This window comes from Chelonoidis abingdonii, chromosome 4 (genome assembly GCF_003597395.2).
Source record: "Chelonoidis abingdonii isolate Lonesome George chromosome 4, CheloAbing_2.0, whole genome shotgun sequence".
NCBI classification, from domain to species: Eukaryota; Metazoa; Chordata; order Testudines; family Testudinidae; genus Chelonoidis; species Chelonoidis abingdonii.
This window is the reverse complement of record NC_133772.1, coordinates 25140158-25157061: the sequence shown is the minus strand read 5'-3', so window position 1 is coordinate 25157061 and position 16904 is coordinate 25140158. Positions and strand designations below refer to the sequence as shown.

The 16904-nt window shown below is 49.8% G+C and overlaps 1 protein-coding gene across 1 annotated transcript in view; it reads left to right on the top strand.

Annotated features, from left to right (window-relative positions):
• The window catches only part of PPFIA4 (PTPRF interacting protein alpha 4), a 191263-nt gene that overhangs the window by 54003 nt on the left and 120356 nt on the right, over nt 1–16904 (top strand). The window contains 1 exon segment of the mRNA XM_032801614.1: nt 1509–2403. Coding sequence (XP_032657505.1) covers nt 2167–2403 — 237 coding nt within the window. The 5' untranslated portion in view covers nt 1509–2166.

Genomic DNA, 16904 nt, shown 5'->3' with positions numbered 1-16904 from the left:
GGCAGGTGCAGCTCTGTCTCTTCTGCTGATTTGCTGGCACTGGCTCCAAGGGTTGCTAAGGAAGGAGCAGCTTTGCCCTCTCTTGTAGTCCTTTGTATGCTCAGGGCCAGTCTCTGATCTCACTCTCCTGACAGTCCCATTGAAGCCAGTGGCAATGCTGTGGCTTTATTGTGGTCTGTGAGCCAGGAACCACCCCAGTGGTTTCAGAGCAGCGCACAAAGGGTGCGTCAGAGAGAGGTGCAGATAGTCCCTCTGCATCTGGGTTTTCAGAGAAGCGAGGGGTTGGCTTTCAGATTCGCAGATCCCCAGGTGGGTGCCTGCCTCCAGCCCTACCAGCTGATCTACGGCCAGGGGAGGCACCTGCCCCGAGCAGGGCTGGAGATGCTGCTCGCCAAATCGCCCTTTCTGAATCATTGCTATATTTGGCCTGGCAGCCACGTGGCTGCAAGCCCCTGCCAGTGCATTCCTGCCAGCTGCTAGGAGAGGCGGGAGGAGGCAGGCAGGAGACAAGGAGAGAGTTCTGACAATCAGAGGAAATTATCCAGCTGATCACTGGGCCGGGAGCCCCAGCTTCCCGGTGTCACCGAGCATGAGCACAGCCTGCTGCTGGAGCTAGAGACAGCTGCATTGGAGCAACTCCAATTCTGCAGCCCTTGGGAGCAAGTGCGCCCTGCCCAGAGCTCCCACTGACCTGGGGTAGTCCGGCCAGCACGCAGACACCGGCAAGGTACATGCTGCATCCTGAAGGTGGAGTCGGCAGCAGCCTCCCGTCCAGCTCCTCTCTGGGATCCATTTTCCTCTGCTGCACTTCATCTGAGGGAGAAATGGGGTAATATGGTCTGTTTCTCTGGGGAGATTTTCTCCCCTTCGTGGCCTGGTACCCTGGGGAGATTCCCCCTCCCCCATAGCCTGGTACTTTAGGGACTCGTACGCAGGTTGGGCTGGTGTGTGGGACGGTCTCATGATGGCTGTGTGCGTAGATTTGGTTTAGCACAGTATTTACATCCCCCCCTACCCCCCCCGGATTTTTGTGACTCCAGTCACAGCGGAGAGCAACTGGTAAGTGATGCTTCCCTGGGCCAGCGCAGGAGAGCACAGAGCCATACCACTGGCCTCCTGCCGGCCAGCAGATTCCTGAATCCTGACCTACCCTACAAGGCCTGCACAAAGATCCCATTGCAGATAAGGATGCAGGCTAGAGACCTTGGAGGGAGGCTGCCAGGAGGGCGGTTCACTAGCACCCGCTTGTGGAGGTGGAGAAGCTTAATGTACAGTGCCTAGTGTAATGGGGTCCTGATCTGGGACGGGGGCTTCTAGGTGTTCCTGTTCTATAAGTGGGAATCTAATTTGGCTCCCCTGCTGTCTGGAGGGGCTGATGCTGCTCCTCGGTGCTGGATGGATGTTTGTGAAGGGGTGTGCTGGCAGATCCCAGCCTGTGGGGCGAGTAGGAGCCTGGGAAGCCGCGGCACGCGGGTGGAAAGTGTTTCACTGTGTCTCCTTTACCATAGGTCACAGACCTGGATCACGAGTGCAGCTCCGTGGGGCAGAGGCCTGGGGAGTATCTCTGCAAAGTGCATCGCTCGGGCTCCATTTATTCCAACTGACTGATTCTCATTCACCATGTCCAGGCAGGTGAAATGTTGCCCAACCCCTCCTAGTGCCGCTGGCTGTGCCGGGTCCCTGAAGGGGTGCATGCTGGCAGGGCACCGCGTTCCTCTCTGAGCCCATGGCTTTGCTGTGCTCTGGCACCCATGTGCTTTATCAGATGGCATCTGCTTACCTGTGGGCTAAGAAGCTGTCTGGGTGGCTGATTGGAACGAACCACAGAGAGCCAGAGGCAGTCGTCTCTTCGGGGTCCTTATTGGTTTAAAGGACACCGGGTAGCCCATGGAGCGGGAAACGCTGATCTCAGCAATGCAAGCTTCGGCTTAACCACTGACTCGGGGCTGCGAGGTGAGAGTGGGCATGGAGGAGCCTGCACCCTGTCCCAAGCTGCCTGTCTCTGACGATCACCACAATGGGCTGCAGGCGGCTATAGCAATGTGATCTGCTGTCCGACAGATCTACAGCCCCAAGAGAGACCCCGAGGAGATTGTCAAAGCAAACCCCTAGGCGAGGCGTATTGGCCTCTCTGGAGACTGGCGTGTGCTGAAACAGGCCACCACCATGATGTGCGAGGTGATGCCCACCATCAACGAGGGCGACCCCCTGGGGTCCCAGCAGGGCCCCGACTCGGAGGCCAACTTCGAGCAGCTAATGGTGAACATGCTGGATGAGCGAGACAAGCTGCTGGAAACGCTACGGGAGACCCGGGAGACTCTGGCCTTGACCCAGAGTCGGTTACAGGAGACCGGGCATGAGCGAGACCAGCTGCAGAGGCAACTCAACTCTGCCCTCCCGCAGGTAAGGAGAGCGGCTCCAGAGCTCTGCCGGGACGAGAATGCCAGCGAGTGGCAGGAGAGACAGGGCTGGGACCTTGGCGGGGCTGTGGGAATAGGGTAGATGTCTCTGGGATGTCTCCAGGCTCCTTGCTAGCACTGCTTTACAATGAGCATCCAGCCTAGCCCAGTTTGGGCTGCTGCAAACCGGACTACCTGGTCTTAAAGCCAGGATGGAGCCAGGAAATGCAGCTCTGCCAAGGGTGCTTTGGTAAAGCGGGTGAGGCCCACAGGGCAACATTCCCAGAAGCGGCCTCTCATTCCGAGTGCCCGACTTTTGGCACCATGGGCCTGATGCTTCCGAAGTGCTCAGCACCTGCAGCTCCCATTGACTGCAGTTGAAGTGATGGTGGCTCAGCATCCCAGAAAATCAAGGGTTAGGTGGGTGAGGTTGGGCCCCTTTTGGAAGTACTGGTCTTAACGGGGGGTAAAGAGATGTCCCTGAAGGCGAAGGCCAGCTGCCCGCTCAGGGGGGCTGCTCACGTTCATTATAACCATTCCTCAAACTCTCACTTCCTGATCTGTAAGTTCCCCAGCGCAGGTCGCTCCCCACTGACAGCACTGGTGTCACCTGGAGACTCTGCGGGAGGAGAGGGTGTCCCAGTCCCAACAGCTGGGTCCCAGCTTTGGGTCATGTACCCATGAACTAGAGCTACTGAGGTCTGGAGGGCAAACATCAGTGTTCTCCTGCTCACAGCCTTTCCCATCCTGAGGAAAGATGGCCCAGTGGTTAGGGTGCTGACTTGGGAGAACTGGGTTCAAATCTCTGCTCTGCCACAGACTCCTGGTGTGCCCTTGGGTGAGTCCTTTAGTCTCTCTGGCCTTAGTTCCCATTTGTACCATGGGGATGATAGCCCTGCCTTCCACAGCGGGAAAGTGAGGGTAAAGATTAGGAGGCGATCAGATACTACTGTCATGGGCATCATAGAAGTGCCATTGATAGCTCCTCTGAACGGGGAGATGTGGAGCACTGGGGCTGAATGTCAGAGGCACGTCACGCAGCCACACTCTCAGCACAGAGCAGCGAGGGGCCAGCTGTGCTCATGAGCCCAGAGACTTGGTTGCCACGACCCCCAGCTTTGCCCTTGCCATTGGGCCAGCTTGGCCACTAGCTGAGGGTTTAACCACTTGTCAGGATTCTGTGTTTTAATCAAATGCCCCAAATGGTGTGAAACCTTATGGTCTGGCGGGAATTGAGCACAGCCGGGGGCAGTCCAGTATTGCAGGGCTTTGTCACTACACCCTGTCCAAAGAAGCAAAGAAGCTGTGTCTACAGCACATTGATGGAGCTGCTGGTACTGGTACCTGGCCCTTTCCAGCCACAGATCTCGAAGAGCCTTACAAAGCAGGTCAGGATCATTATGGCCCTTTGTACAGATGGGGAAACTGAGGCACTGTGTGGGGAAGTGGCTTGTCCATGACCACCCAGCTGGTCAGTGGGCAGAGCCATGAATAGAACTGAAGTACTCTATCCACTAGGCCATGCTGCCTCCATTGTGTTGGAATTTGAGCACCTAATTCAGAGTGTTCTAACCAAATTCTCCCTGAGCCTTGGACAGATCAGACGTCCTCTCTGATGTCTCGCTCAGTTCATTAATATGGCAAGAGTCTCACAAAAATGCAGGTGTGGCAGGGAACAAAGTATGGTTAGTGAATATTTTTGTAGGCCCAAAATATATATTTAATATCAACATCCAGCTCTTTTATTGCCCTTTGTATCCATAGTTCTCAAAGCGTTTTACAAATCAGGTTGATATCCTTATCTCCATTGTGCAAGTGGGGAAACTGAGGCATGGAACGGTGAACACCCCGATGTCGGATGGTGTGTTTGGCAGGGCTTGGGGCGGTGGCTGGACAGGGACCATCGGTGCTGGATGAGGAAACTGTCACCCTTGACTGGGGATCTAACACACTGGCTGACGTCTCAAGATGTTTAGGATAAACCTGAGAGGGCAGTTTGAAGGGGCAATAGCCTGTGGAACCCAGGAGCACGTTCCCTGCCCTGGGAGCAGGACTGGCCCCTGAGGCAGCATGTTCCAACTCCAAAGCGTGGTCCATTGGAAAGCGGGGTAGATTTAAAGCAAGCTTGGGAACTGCAGGAGTGCAGCCTCAGGGTCCACATAGACACTTAGCTCCCAGCAGGCTAGCATGGGGTAGATTCACATCCCAGCTTGCTGCGAACTAAGCGTATGTGTAACCGAGCCCATGGGCTAACCTGCCCCTACACTTCCGGGAGGAAGGGAGGGAGCAGCTGGTGGTGAAACTGAGGCACAGAGAACAATGTAGTTTGCCCACGGTGGCTGAATTGTCAGAGTTCTAACCCTGCTCTAACCACTAGACCCTTTGGCCTCTCCCCATTGACTCAGGAGGGCACTGTCTCTGCTAGAGCAGAGGTACTGTGGAAGAATGGACAGCCAAGGTGAGCCAAGCTAATGATGTAATGGCTGGATATTTGCGATGTCTGCCGTTCACTCTGGCTTCAGGGGCAGCACCTCTGGAAATTGGGGCATTAGATCCTTGATTAGCAAGGTTAGAACATCCCGGGGCTCTGTCGGCTGGAAAGGCCGTTCTGCACCTGGGGAAATGCTACCAGAGTACCTTCCACCTAACAGCACAACTAGGGCTTAGGTCTTGGGTTATTTCTTGGGAACACTAGGGGATTTCTGCCCCCAGCCGTCCTGGCTCTGCTGGGTTCCAGGTGTGTAAGTCTGTATCTGGCTTCCAGATTATGGCTGTCCACCACGACAGGTGTAGCCTGATTTAGGGTGTACTGATAGTATTAATTTGGAGAATATGGGAATTTAATTTATTAATTTAATATTATTTTATTTTAATCATGATATTAATAATTATTGTTATCATTAATATTCATAGTATGGATTTTAGGCTCGCCAGTCTGTTTGATCAGAAGATAAGAGCTCTTGTCCTGAATCAGGCTTCACAGAATTTATAAAGGACCCTCGGGGGTATGACAGGAAGCTCACAATGAGACAGATGTAGTCTTAAAGACTTTTTATTAAAATCAATAATAGTAAGTAAATGGTAAAATACCCAGAGTTACAAAGTTACAAATGCATTACTGCTTTCAAAAGATACATATGATAATATAGTATTATATGCAACAAAGCTTTGATTAATATACTCACACCTTTCCTTGATAACCTGGTGGTAAGAGACACAGGAACAGCCTTGTGGTTCAGGTTTCTCAATTCGTGAGTGGGGGATGCAGTGCTTAGAAAATGCTATGAGCTATCAGAGCTGACTAGGATTTATTTGACTAACTTAAACTTAAATCAAAACCTAATAATAAAACCCTAAGAATAAAACTTAGGGAAACCAAGCTTAGCCTAGTTCCCTTGAAACTTAAAGTTTAAAAAGAACAAGTACAGCCTACGAATAGTAGCAGTCATTGTAGATAGAATAGAGAGAGTGGAGGAAGTAAGTGAGAACAGAGTAAGGTGAGAACCGGAGTAAGTGAGAATCAAGTACTCTGCTGAGGTGGGTCACCTCTTTTATAGGGCAAAGTGCCGGAAATCCTTCCTCCTATGCCCAAATTTTATTCCTCCCCACAGAAAATGTTAGGGTACGCTTACCCCATAGGCTAATATGTATGTGCGTACTGATGACAGGTATGTACGTACATCAGTCTCTTGTGGTGTACTTGTTAAGTCTGTGGGTACAAAACTGAACCCCCCCCCCATGCCATTCTCCATTTTCTATTGGTCTAGATAAAAGGTCATAGACATGGGAGTGGATACTCATCTATTTAGGTAACAAGATATAGGTCAACTTTGCTTTCTGAGTAAACGGTCTTAATATAGATATACAAACTTTGCTTTAGCTTAACGTACAGGATATGGCTGTAGGTATCTTGCATTACAGCCAAACTTACTTTAATATAAATCTATAAACCTGTTGTAATAAACCGGATATTTAAACTATAAGAAAAGATAGGGGGTGTGTGTGTGTGTGTGTGTGTGTGTGAGAAAAGTGGCAATAGGTGAAATAAGTTAATTCTCTATCAAAGTAGGTTGCTTTGGAGTAAAACAAAAATTTGTCTCTGTGACAGAATACTCTAAGGGACTATATTGGTACCTCTTTTGGTTGGTAACCACGTAAAATTGGTTATTTCCAGCATAGGTCACCCTCTCCATCTGAGTCTTCCACTTGGTCAGTCTCACCAGCAGGAGTGGCGCCAGGGTTTTTGGCACCCTAGGCGGGGGTCCTTCCATGCTCCCGGTCGACGGCAATTCTGCCGGGGGGGGTTCTTCCGCGCTCCCGATCTTCAGGGCGCCTTAGCGGCGGGTCGCGGAGCAAGTGAAGGACCCGCTGCAGAATTGCCGCCTAAGACCAAGAGCGTGGAAGGACCCCCCCACCGCAGACCTGGATGATCTATACAACCTTAACTGATTAGCATGGCAGATTCTGTTTCTATTACACTTGCCTCCTGTTATTTTAATCTTATACACTGCTGAACTGAGTTTATTGATGACTCGGAAGGATTCGATTCATCGGTTACACAGCCCATGTTCTGGTGATTTATCTAATGACAACATAAATAACAGTATTACTTGGCCTTTAACTTTCCAAGTATCTCTCTCTGGTTTTTGTCAGGCTGAGGGACTTACTGGTTGCCGCTTTCAGGAGCTCCCATTGGCTTGGATCAGTGATCCGCGGCCAGTGGGAGCCGCGATTGGCCGGATCTGCGTACGGGGCAGATAAACACACCGGCCCAGCCCGCCAGGGGCTTTCCCTACATAAGCGGCGACCCCTGTTTGAGAAACCATGCTTTAAGAGGAAATGCCTCTACCCACTTTGAAAAAGGATCAATAACCACTAATAAGTATTGGTTATCTCTTTGAGTCCTTGGCAAAGGACCTACAAAGTCAATCTGCAAAGCCATCCAAGGACCTTTATACACCTGAGATTTAAATGGTGCATTTCTTTTGTACAAAGGATTTATTGTTAGCAATCCTTCTCTTTCTGGTTTGGAAAGCTCTAGAATTACTTTCACTATGTTTTTATCTGATTTCTGCATTTTTTTAAAATCCGGTATGAGGTTTACCTTGATGGTAATAACTAGAACCATTAATAAAGAAATGATACCTTTTAATAGAACTTGTTTTTGGACTAATGGTTGGAAAAGCTTTTGTTTTTCCTCCCCCCTTGGATCCAATTGATCAAGATTGGGACACACACGTGGCTCCCCTTGATGCAGTAGGGCAGTTGGTAACAAAGATGGTGTCCTAAAAGGTTTTACTGCAATATTTTTCCCTTGCAGCAGTAATGCCCAGTGGGCTAGGCGAGCATTTGAGACTTGCTCATCTTTTCCCCTATTGGGACAGTAAGAACTGAAGGGCATTGTGCGATGAGTGTAATATAATGTTTTATGATGACATTAAATGTGAGGCATAGGCTCATAGGATTTTCCCAGGCCTATTTTGTGACGCCACAGCTGCTAATGCATTAACACTCACCACTACCTTCAGATGATAGGGTATCTCAGGATTTGGAGTGATCAACACCAGAGCCTTGACAATAGCCTGTTTCAGCTGCGATACTGCTTCCATGTGTTGCTCAGTCCATTTCCTCAGACACCTTTTTTTTTTTCCCCTTCTTTTTTTTTTTAATACCTGGTACAAAGGACCTGCAATGGAAGCAAAATTGGGAATGAAATCGCTGTGGTACCCAGTTAAACCCAAAAAAGGATCTTGTGGTAAAGGCAATGTTTAGATTGCATCTACTTTCTGTTGCACCAGGATTCTACCCCATTTTGTCAGGGTGAGGCCCAAGAAAGAGACACGGTTGGCCATTAGCTGTGCCTTGGCCAGACTGCACTTTAACCCTGCTTCCTTTAGCATTTGCAGGAGCTCATTAAGTCTTTTTAGATGCTCCTTTTTGGTCTGTGTTGCTAAACACAGGTTATCTACATATCGAAACAAAACAGTTGGTTTGGAAAAATTGCAACAGTACCCACCTTATTTGCACATGGAATAAAGCTGCAGAATTTTATACCCTTGGGGTAAATGTGTCCAGGAATATTGGACTCCCTGGAAACTAAATGCAAAATGGTCCTGTGAAATGTGGGTCACTGATAGTGTCCAAAAGCTCTTACGGATGTCAAGGACAGTAAACCACTTAGCCTCTGGATTAAAGAACTTGATTAGATTTGGCATCTTGGCCACTGTAGGGGCACAAATGGGTGTTACCTGATTCAGGCATCTATAATTTATTGTGAGATGCCAAGAACCATCTGGTTTTTTCACGGGCCAAATAGGGGAATTGGCAGTGGAAGTACATTTACGTAGCACTCCCTATGTCAATAAAGACTTGATAGTCTTTTCTATGTATGGATTTGCCTGTTCTGGGTAAGGATATTGTCTTTGGGCTGATATATCTCCTTCTACAATAATAGTGACTACCATATATTAGCAGAGGCATCTGCATGCTTGCAAAGTAACGCCTGTAACTCAGGTTGGTCTGCATGATTAGCCACTATTTTGTTTAAATCATACCCCTCAGGTTCAGAGTCCTCCACTGGAGATACCATGCCACACTCAGGCATGATTACTGTTGAGTCATACTTTGCCTGTTTTATGGTAAGACAGAACAATTGGTTACCCAAATCAAGAACACATCCCTGTTTGTATAGGAAATCAGTTCCAATATGCAATTCCTTGGGTTTGCTAATTTTATCAATACAAAAGTATGAACCTTTCTTAGGTGACCTATCTGTACTTCAGTGGGTGTAGGAAGTGTGGAAACAACCTGATTACTTGCAGAAGTTGCAAGTGTTTTGTACACCCTGATGACAGAGAAGAGGATCTAGGATCCTTAACATGGATAATACTAATTGGTGTCCCAGTATCTATAATAAAATTTCTGTGGCGGCCCCCTGCCACTGCAGATACTGTGGGTCTTCTGCTTGCATCCTTGACTAAAGGGGCTATGACTAAGCTCGAGACTGATTGGCATCATGCTGAGTAATTTGTAGAGTATGCAGGCAAATATCTATGGATTTCCCTTCTATCTCTCCGGAGACTGTCCACCGGAGAGAAGGAAATGGGTCAACCAAGGCCACCGGACGATTTTAGGGTGCTGAGCCTTGACCTTCCATTATTAGCTCATTCACGTGGGCTCCGAGTTTCTGAATATCACATCGTTGAGCCTTAAGCTTCTGCTTAAACATCATTACAACTGAGTCCTCATCTTTGACTTGGGTCTCTGCAGGCGTGAATTGTTCTGTGTGGCATCTGAAAAGAGAGGAACAGGGTACCAGGTCCCTATATGGGATTCAAACACATAACCCTGTTGAGGGGCATGCCCACTCGAAGGTCCAGGGTTACTACGTGGATTAGGGGTATTTTGCTAATGCTGGTACCTAGGGAATTTAGGAACACCTTGGCCTAACCCTGGGAGTTCCTCAATCACAGTGGGATTAGCTTGTGGTTCCTGAAGTATTGCACTGGAGATAATCCTGGAGGAGCAGGGTTAACTTTTCTATAAAACCTCTAGGTCCTACACTCAAGGCATCTCCACACTGATGCAGGACATCTCTTAGTCCATTAAAATCTGGTGTAGTAGAGTGTTTTACCAGTACACCACGTGATACCAACATACACCAAAGGGGTGTAGAGGGTCCACGAAATTTTAGGGACCTAGCCAATGTTAATGATTGCCCAAATGTCCATAAATGTCCACCCAAAGGGGCTGGATCTCCTGATCTATATGGTGCCAATGTAACATTGGGGGAGGAGCAGGAATTACATTCCTTGGATGTTGTATCTCTCTCTGTTGTAACCTAGAGATTACTACATCACAGGCACCAGCTACTCATGTCACTTATGACACCGCATCTTCTAGTCCCTGAACAATTACAGTTTCTAAAGGCACTCCCGTTTTTACTGTCAGGGACGGACACTAACAGAGGAGAGGATATTTCTTCTGCTTTGCTCTGTTCACCTCATCCTTTATATCACTAGTTGCTTCGTTTATGATGACACTCAATTCCGCCTTCTGTGGTGCCACCCTGAGACATCCTTTCCTACCTGCAGACTGCTGATAGCTTCTGCACTGCTAACTTCCTCTTGACTCTCCCTGAAGCTCCTTAGACTCAATCTCCGGGTATGGCTACACTTGCAGCTGTACAGCGCTGGGAGTTACAGCTGTCTTCGTACAGCTGTGTAGGGAAAGCGCTGCCGTGTGGCCACACTGACAGCTACCAGCGCTGCAGTGTGGCCACATTTGCAGCATTTCCAGTGCTGTTGGGAGTGGTGCATTATGGGCAACTATTCCACAGAGCACCTCGTCCCATTTTGACACCGTGGGTTGTGGGAAGGGGACCGAAGGGTGCGGGTCATTCCGCTTCCTGTCCCAATGCCCCGTGTTGCATCGCTTCACATCCCAGCAGTCACTGTTTTTCCGTCCACGTTTGACGCCATTGTGACTCTATCCCAACCAGTTTTGGTTAATACGCAGCTGTGATTTTCACCAGGACTTATTGTTTTTGATGCGAGCGAAGATGGATTTCTTTGTTGGAAAATGGAGTTGGGCCCGCCGTAGCTGGCTGAGGTGAGCTACATGCTGAGGCATTGAGTCTCCCGCCGAAGCACATCACATGCATTGGGAACCAGTAATGCCGGAAGAAAGGACTAATTCCTTTCAGCGTCCAAAAGTGACCAAAGTAAGAGTGATGGTCCGACGCATAATCCGAGTCGCCTTTCTCGAATGCTGGTTATGACACTACCCATTGCTTGCTCGGCAGTGTCGACGAAAATGCTCAGCACCGTGGGAACGCCGGCTTTTGTGGGCTTGGGAAAGCACAGCACTGAGTGGTGGAATCAAGTCCGTCATGGGAAGCCTGGGAATGAAGAGCAGTGGAATGCAGAATGCTTTCAGAGAGAAAAGGCCACCCTTTTCATGGGGACACGCGTGCCTGACCTCTCCCCACCCTGCGGCGGGCAAGGACACGAGAATTGAGAGCTGTCCTGCCCAGTGGAGAAGCGCCACTGGCTTATTGCAGTCTGGAAGCTGCAACTCCACAGGCAACAGGCGTACTGATGGTCGCCTTTCAGGATGACCCATAGCTCTTTGGCACCGCCTGTGGAAGGGGACCTGCGTTTGGAAATTCTAGTTGGATAAGAAGTCTATTAGTTTTTGACAGCTATTCCCATCGCATCCACTGCTCAAAAGTAAGAACACCGTGTAACTCTGGGAAAAATACTGTGACAGGAACATTGTGTCCGATGTGCTTTGGCACCACAAAATGGGACTGCCTTCCCTGACCCCACTGTGGAGGGGCGATAGACTGGGGACTCATATCCTATTCTGGCACCACCCCACCTTACCCCTCCGATTAATGTACTCGCTGCTATTTCTCTAATGGTCTCCCACGGCGCTTGTGATCAGCCGTGGACGTTCTCAAAATGTACATTTAACACAGGCTGGCCTGGAACCGCGTTAGCATGATGCATGCATATTTCGGAAACACAAGTGGTCTGTTTTTAGGATAGATGCAGGCCGTGACTTTTTTCCCCAGAACCGGAAGACACAGTAGGGGACGTCGAAGATGCCGATTGTGATCCTTGGAGACCCCGCGTACGCTCGTCTAGCCATAAAGTGAAGGTCAGTTGGCTCATGAAACCATATACAGGGAAGCTTGACAGACCCTAGCTTTACCCGCGACAATGGGTTCAACTAACAGGCTGAGCCGTGTGTTCCGAATTGCTATTGGTAGTTGTGCTTTTTGGTCTGTTTCCTATACAAAGGCATGCGTGGTGATTCCTTGCCATAATTGGCATGCTAATGACTTGGGGGAACAGCACATCCCTTGCGGGTTCATCATAAAACTATTTGTTACTTGTCCCTCCATAATATTTGTGAAGGGAAAGAACAATTCAGTCCAGGAATGGACTCCCGAGTTCTAAGCGCCTGAAGAGCTCGATTTGCACAAATGCCAGATGTCAACAAAGAGCTACTGAGAGGCCCAAGCATCAGGGCACAAGCCGATTTAGGAAATGCTCCTTAAGAGAGGAATTGAGGCTGAAAACGCAACACGTAGACATGTGTACTCGGGTGCGAGTTTATCGAGCGGGAGTTGATATGGTGCAGTTGGTTACAATGTTGTAGGAACTGTTTTTCTAAATGATTTGCAGTGCCTGTTTCTTTAATATCACTGGGCTACGGTATCTTTGATACTTTCTGGACACAGATACCAATAACGTACTGTTTTTCTCAAAAGCCAAGGTATTTGATTATATTGCAAAAGAATAGAGTAAAACGGGTTCAGTTTGAAGAAACAAAGAGAGAAAAAAACCCCCGGACACAACATTTTGGAATAAAAAGGACTGAGAGGGTGGTGTTAGAGAGTGTGAGGTATAGTGACGGCTCCACAGGTTTGCATGGAATTTATTGTCCTGATTGGAGTGCCTTGTCAAATGACTTGGCTCACGCAGTTCTTCCCAGGAGCACTCATACTGTGGCACCTTGGTGTGAATGAGGTAGCTCGATAGTGTATGAGCGTTGCTTAAGTTCGCTCAGTTCTCAAGAGGGCTGGTTGGCTGGACTATGTCAGTCATGTCGAGTTGGAGGCAGCTGAACTAGTGGATAAGAAGCTCATAGGATGCATATGGGGCGCGAACAGAAGGAAGCTTATTTGGACGCTGTAGACCTTGGGGCACAAGGGAAAGAGGCTTCTGTGATCGGGCGTGGCGGGGGGTGGCAGGAGCCGTCAAAGAGAGTACGTTGTCGTCTGCCTGACATGACTGGACCGATGGAGACTGGGTAGAGTCCGCGGTTGGGTGCGCGCAAGGCATGCTTCACTCACGAGCTGCTTGGTGCAATTTAGTCTTTCATGCTTAGCACGACTGAGCGTTTCTTCCTGGAACAGGATCCGAAAATTTCACTTTACCTCTTCTGAGTGCATGAACAGTTTTTCCTCCAGTCCGCTGCAGTTGCTTTTTGATAGTCGATACAGTGTGGCAGAGTGATTCCATAACAGCTTTACAGGCATGTCTTATTTTGCTTGTTGTACCGTTGCTGTGTTTTCCTGAGGTTTTGAAGGCCTCTGAGCAGTCGAATGATACAGGCAGTTTGAGTAGCCAATCGGATAAGCTTATTTTCGCCAATAGAGAAAATAATGGGCAAAAACGAGTAAAGAGGGCAGAGATGGAGAATATTAAGTGTATAACGTCCTACCCCGCGCGGACAGGCTTCTACTTTGCAAAGACCCATGGTGCGCAAGGAGCTCTTTGGACTATCTTCGGAGCTTTAGGCAATTCCCTTTTTCCCAAAACCCAAACAGAGCGCACATAAACCGCACACACCAGAAAGGCCCTGGAGACTCCGACCAATGGTGAGTAATGGGGGACTGATGGCTCAGAGGACTGCTACAAGCGGTTTTTTCCGGTTGTGCATGTGCGGAAAGGCAACTGCTGTACAGGGGTGCGGCTCTATACAATAGTAGGCAGGTCTCCCACAAGCATCTATCCTCCACACAGGAGTATTAATCCTGGAATATGGTCAAAGGCTGCCCTTGCTAGGATCACCTGAGTGGAACGCAGCAGGGAGAGGTGCTCGTCTAACAGCAATGCGGATTCCCCAACCGTCTTGTCTCTGCAACCTTGTGCACCCCTTAAGCCCCTGTGTGCAGCAATGCCCACTGGCTCCCCAACCTCACGGCAACAGTCGTGCGCATCCCGCGGTCACAATGCGTATAACTGGGAACGACGGTGACCCACAGTGGGTCTCTCCTCACTAAGCACTTGAACGCGCATTTGCGCCATGCTACTGGCTGAACTTTTGAAGAGATTGACCTCGAGGCCGATTACCGCGACGTGATAGACCCACATCAATTGGCTATTCCACATCTAGGCAGCATGCATGCAGCCCTAACCTCCCCTCCTCTCGCAAAACATTTCAATCCTGAAAAATAAAAAGCCTGCTACGTAACGGCGTCCTCTCGCTTGTCTTCACCAAGTACCGCTGCTGGCGACTGCTACCTTCCTCCTGGCTTGAAAGAGCTCCTGCTGCATGCCGTCCTGGACTCTCTTGGTGGCTTTGATCTACGTCGGCTACCAATCCGGCGCAGGAGTGTACTCCCCACAATGTAGTCCCCCCAGTACCACTCAGTTCTCGGTTTCCTCCCCTCTCCTCCTCCCCTCCCCCACTCTCGGACCGGAGGGAGGCCACTCTGAAGATGGTCCATCAGGTTCAGGTGGATTTGGCAGTGAGGGTCCCCGTGGTCGCGCGTAAGGTATCTCGTTACACCTCCAAAGGGCTCCTTGAATGTAATATAAGGCAGGATACAGTGAGGTACACATGGTTCTCTGCTGTGAGTGCGGCAGTTTTTCCCGTCGCGGGCTTTGCAATGAGGCAATTCGTGCAGTCGATTCCTTGCAACATTTAACACCTGCAATACTGAGCAAACAACCGTTCGAGCGCATGAAAGATCTTGGCCCCTTTCTCACGGATCGGCCTTGAAATAATCATAGACCATAATGGTTATACTGCAATTTCCTCATCGGCCTGGAGCACGCTGTGACTGCCAGCCTTCCTCACCCACCAAAATACACTGATTGAGTGTCCAGCAACTCCCGCCATTGCTCCATGTCTGCGTGGTCTCATTCTCTTGGGCTGTGAGCATGGCTCACTTCTGTAATCTGGAAAGATTCACTGATTGACACTAACACACACCTGGCGAGCAGAACAGGCCTAATGTTCGAGGATTTTTTAAAATTCGAGTCAGGGAATTTAAAGGCGCGGCAAGGTATCTTTGACGGCTGAGGCGAGCGATGGCTAGTAGGTGCGAACTATGAGCAGAGTGGCTGAACAGGCATTCCTGGGATACCGAGTCCGATACCTCTGGCGGCCAATAACAGCTACGCCGCTTTCCTGTGGCCAAGTTGGCGACGCGATGATTCATTAAAGGAGTTCGCTGCGTCAACCCAGCATCGAGGAATACACAGACCAAGCAATCGTTATGCCCACTAGAAGGATGGTAGCGGCGCACTGGGGTAAAGCCCGCCAACGAGCACGCACGCATGAGTACAATACCATGCTCTGCAGCCAGGGAGATGCAGCAAAAATCACAGCTGCGTATTAACCAAAACTGGTTGGGATGAATACCTCTGGAGGCCAATTACAGCGCTTTTGGTGGCCACATTGGCGGAGCAGCGCTGCGTCACCAGCACTGCAATCGTTATACCCCAGGCAGAGCAGGAGTACAACCAGCTCTGCAGCCAGGGAGATGCAGCACTATATGTGCCTTGCAAGTGTGGATGGTGAGTAAGTTGCAGCGCTGTAAACCCACCACCAGCACTGCAACTCTCCAGTGTAGCCAAGCCCTCCAACTTCACTCCTAAAGGTACTGTGTCAGCCTGAGCTAACTCTCTCACCCTACTTTTAGTAATTGGCCCTGCAGATTTTTCTGTCTCCATTGGTTCCAACATGCCAACAGGGATGGAAACTGATTCTTTATCCTCCTCTAACACATCTTTTTCAATTCTCTAATTTTTTTTACCAGCCGACCATGGTCTGATTTATAGCCATCCAGCAATTTTAAGCTGGCATCCAAAGTTTGTTGAGCTTTCCTGAGTAACTCTAATTTTTTTTATTTAATTTTTTCCCAATGAACTATAAGCTATGAGCAGACATTTAACAGCTATTTTCTTCACCAGTTTAACCTTTCTTTTTTTTCTGCTCTGTTTCAACATCAAATACATCACTCACAAAACCCCATGGGTTACAATGCTTAGATATCATCTTGCTATTCCTTAGCTATTCTAAACCTCCACACAACTAGGAATTAGGTCCTGGGTTATTTCTCGGGAACACTAGAGGATTCCTGCCGTGGGGAGCCTGGACCGAGCTGAGACTTGTCACTTCCTAACTATGGCCCGGTTTGAGTTCAGGTGTGTTCCCAGTGGGTGTTAATGGACTGAGCCGGTCCTGCTGAGCTGCCCAATGGGAGGTGAGCACCAGGCCATGGCCCTTGTTCAGCCAGCTTTATGCGTTGTCCAAACCACTCGCAAACAACAGGCCCAGCCAGCTGTGTGCATGGCGGGTGTTAAAGCCTGTGACCCTTGGCTTTTCTTCCCCACCCCTGGGGGCCTGCTGCTAGCATTGGCCAGGCCAGCACTGGGAGCTGCTGTGGTCAGCAAGGGCTGTGTGTGCTCAATGCCTCCCAGCATTCGGCCTGGACCTCGTGAGCAGGGCCACCCAGAAGGGGGGGTCAAGTGGGGCAATTTGCCCCAGGCCCCGCAGGGGTCCCCACGAGAATGCTCCTGTCCCGACCCCGCCTTCCCCCATTCCCCGGCGCCTCAGCGCACCACGTCTAGGAGCGGTCCTGGACAGAGCTAAAGCGGCGTGGCTCCAGCGGGGCCTGAGCTCCTTCCCGCTCAGAGCTGCATGGTAAGGGGACGGGGCTGCGAGCTGCGGTCTCACCGGAGCCACGCTGCTGCAGCGCTG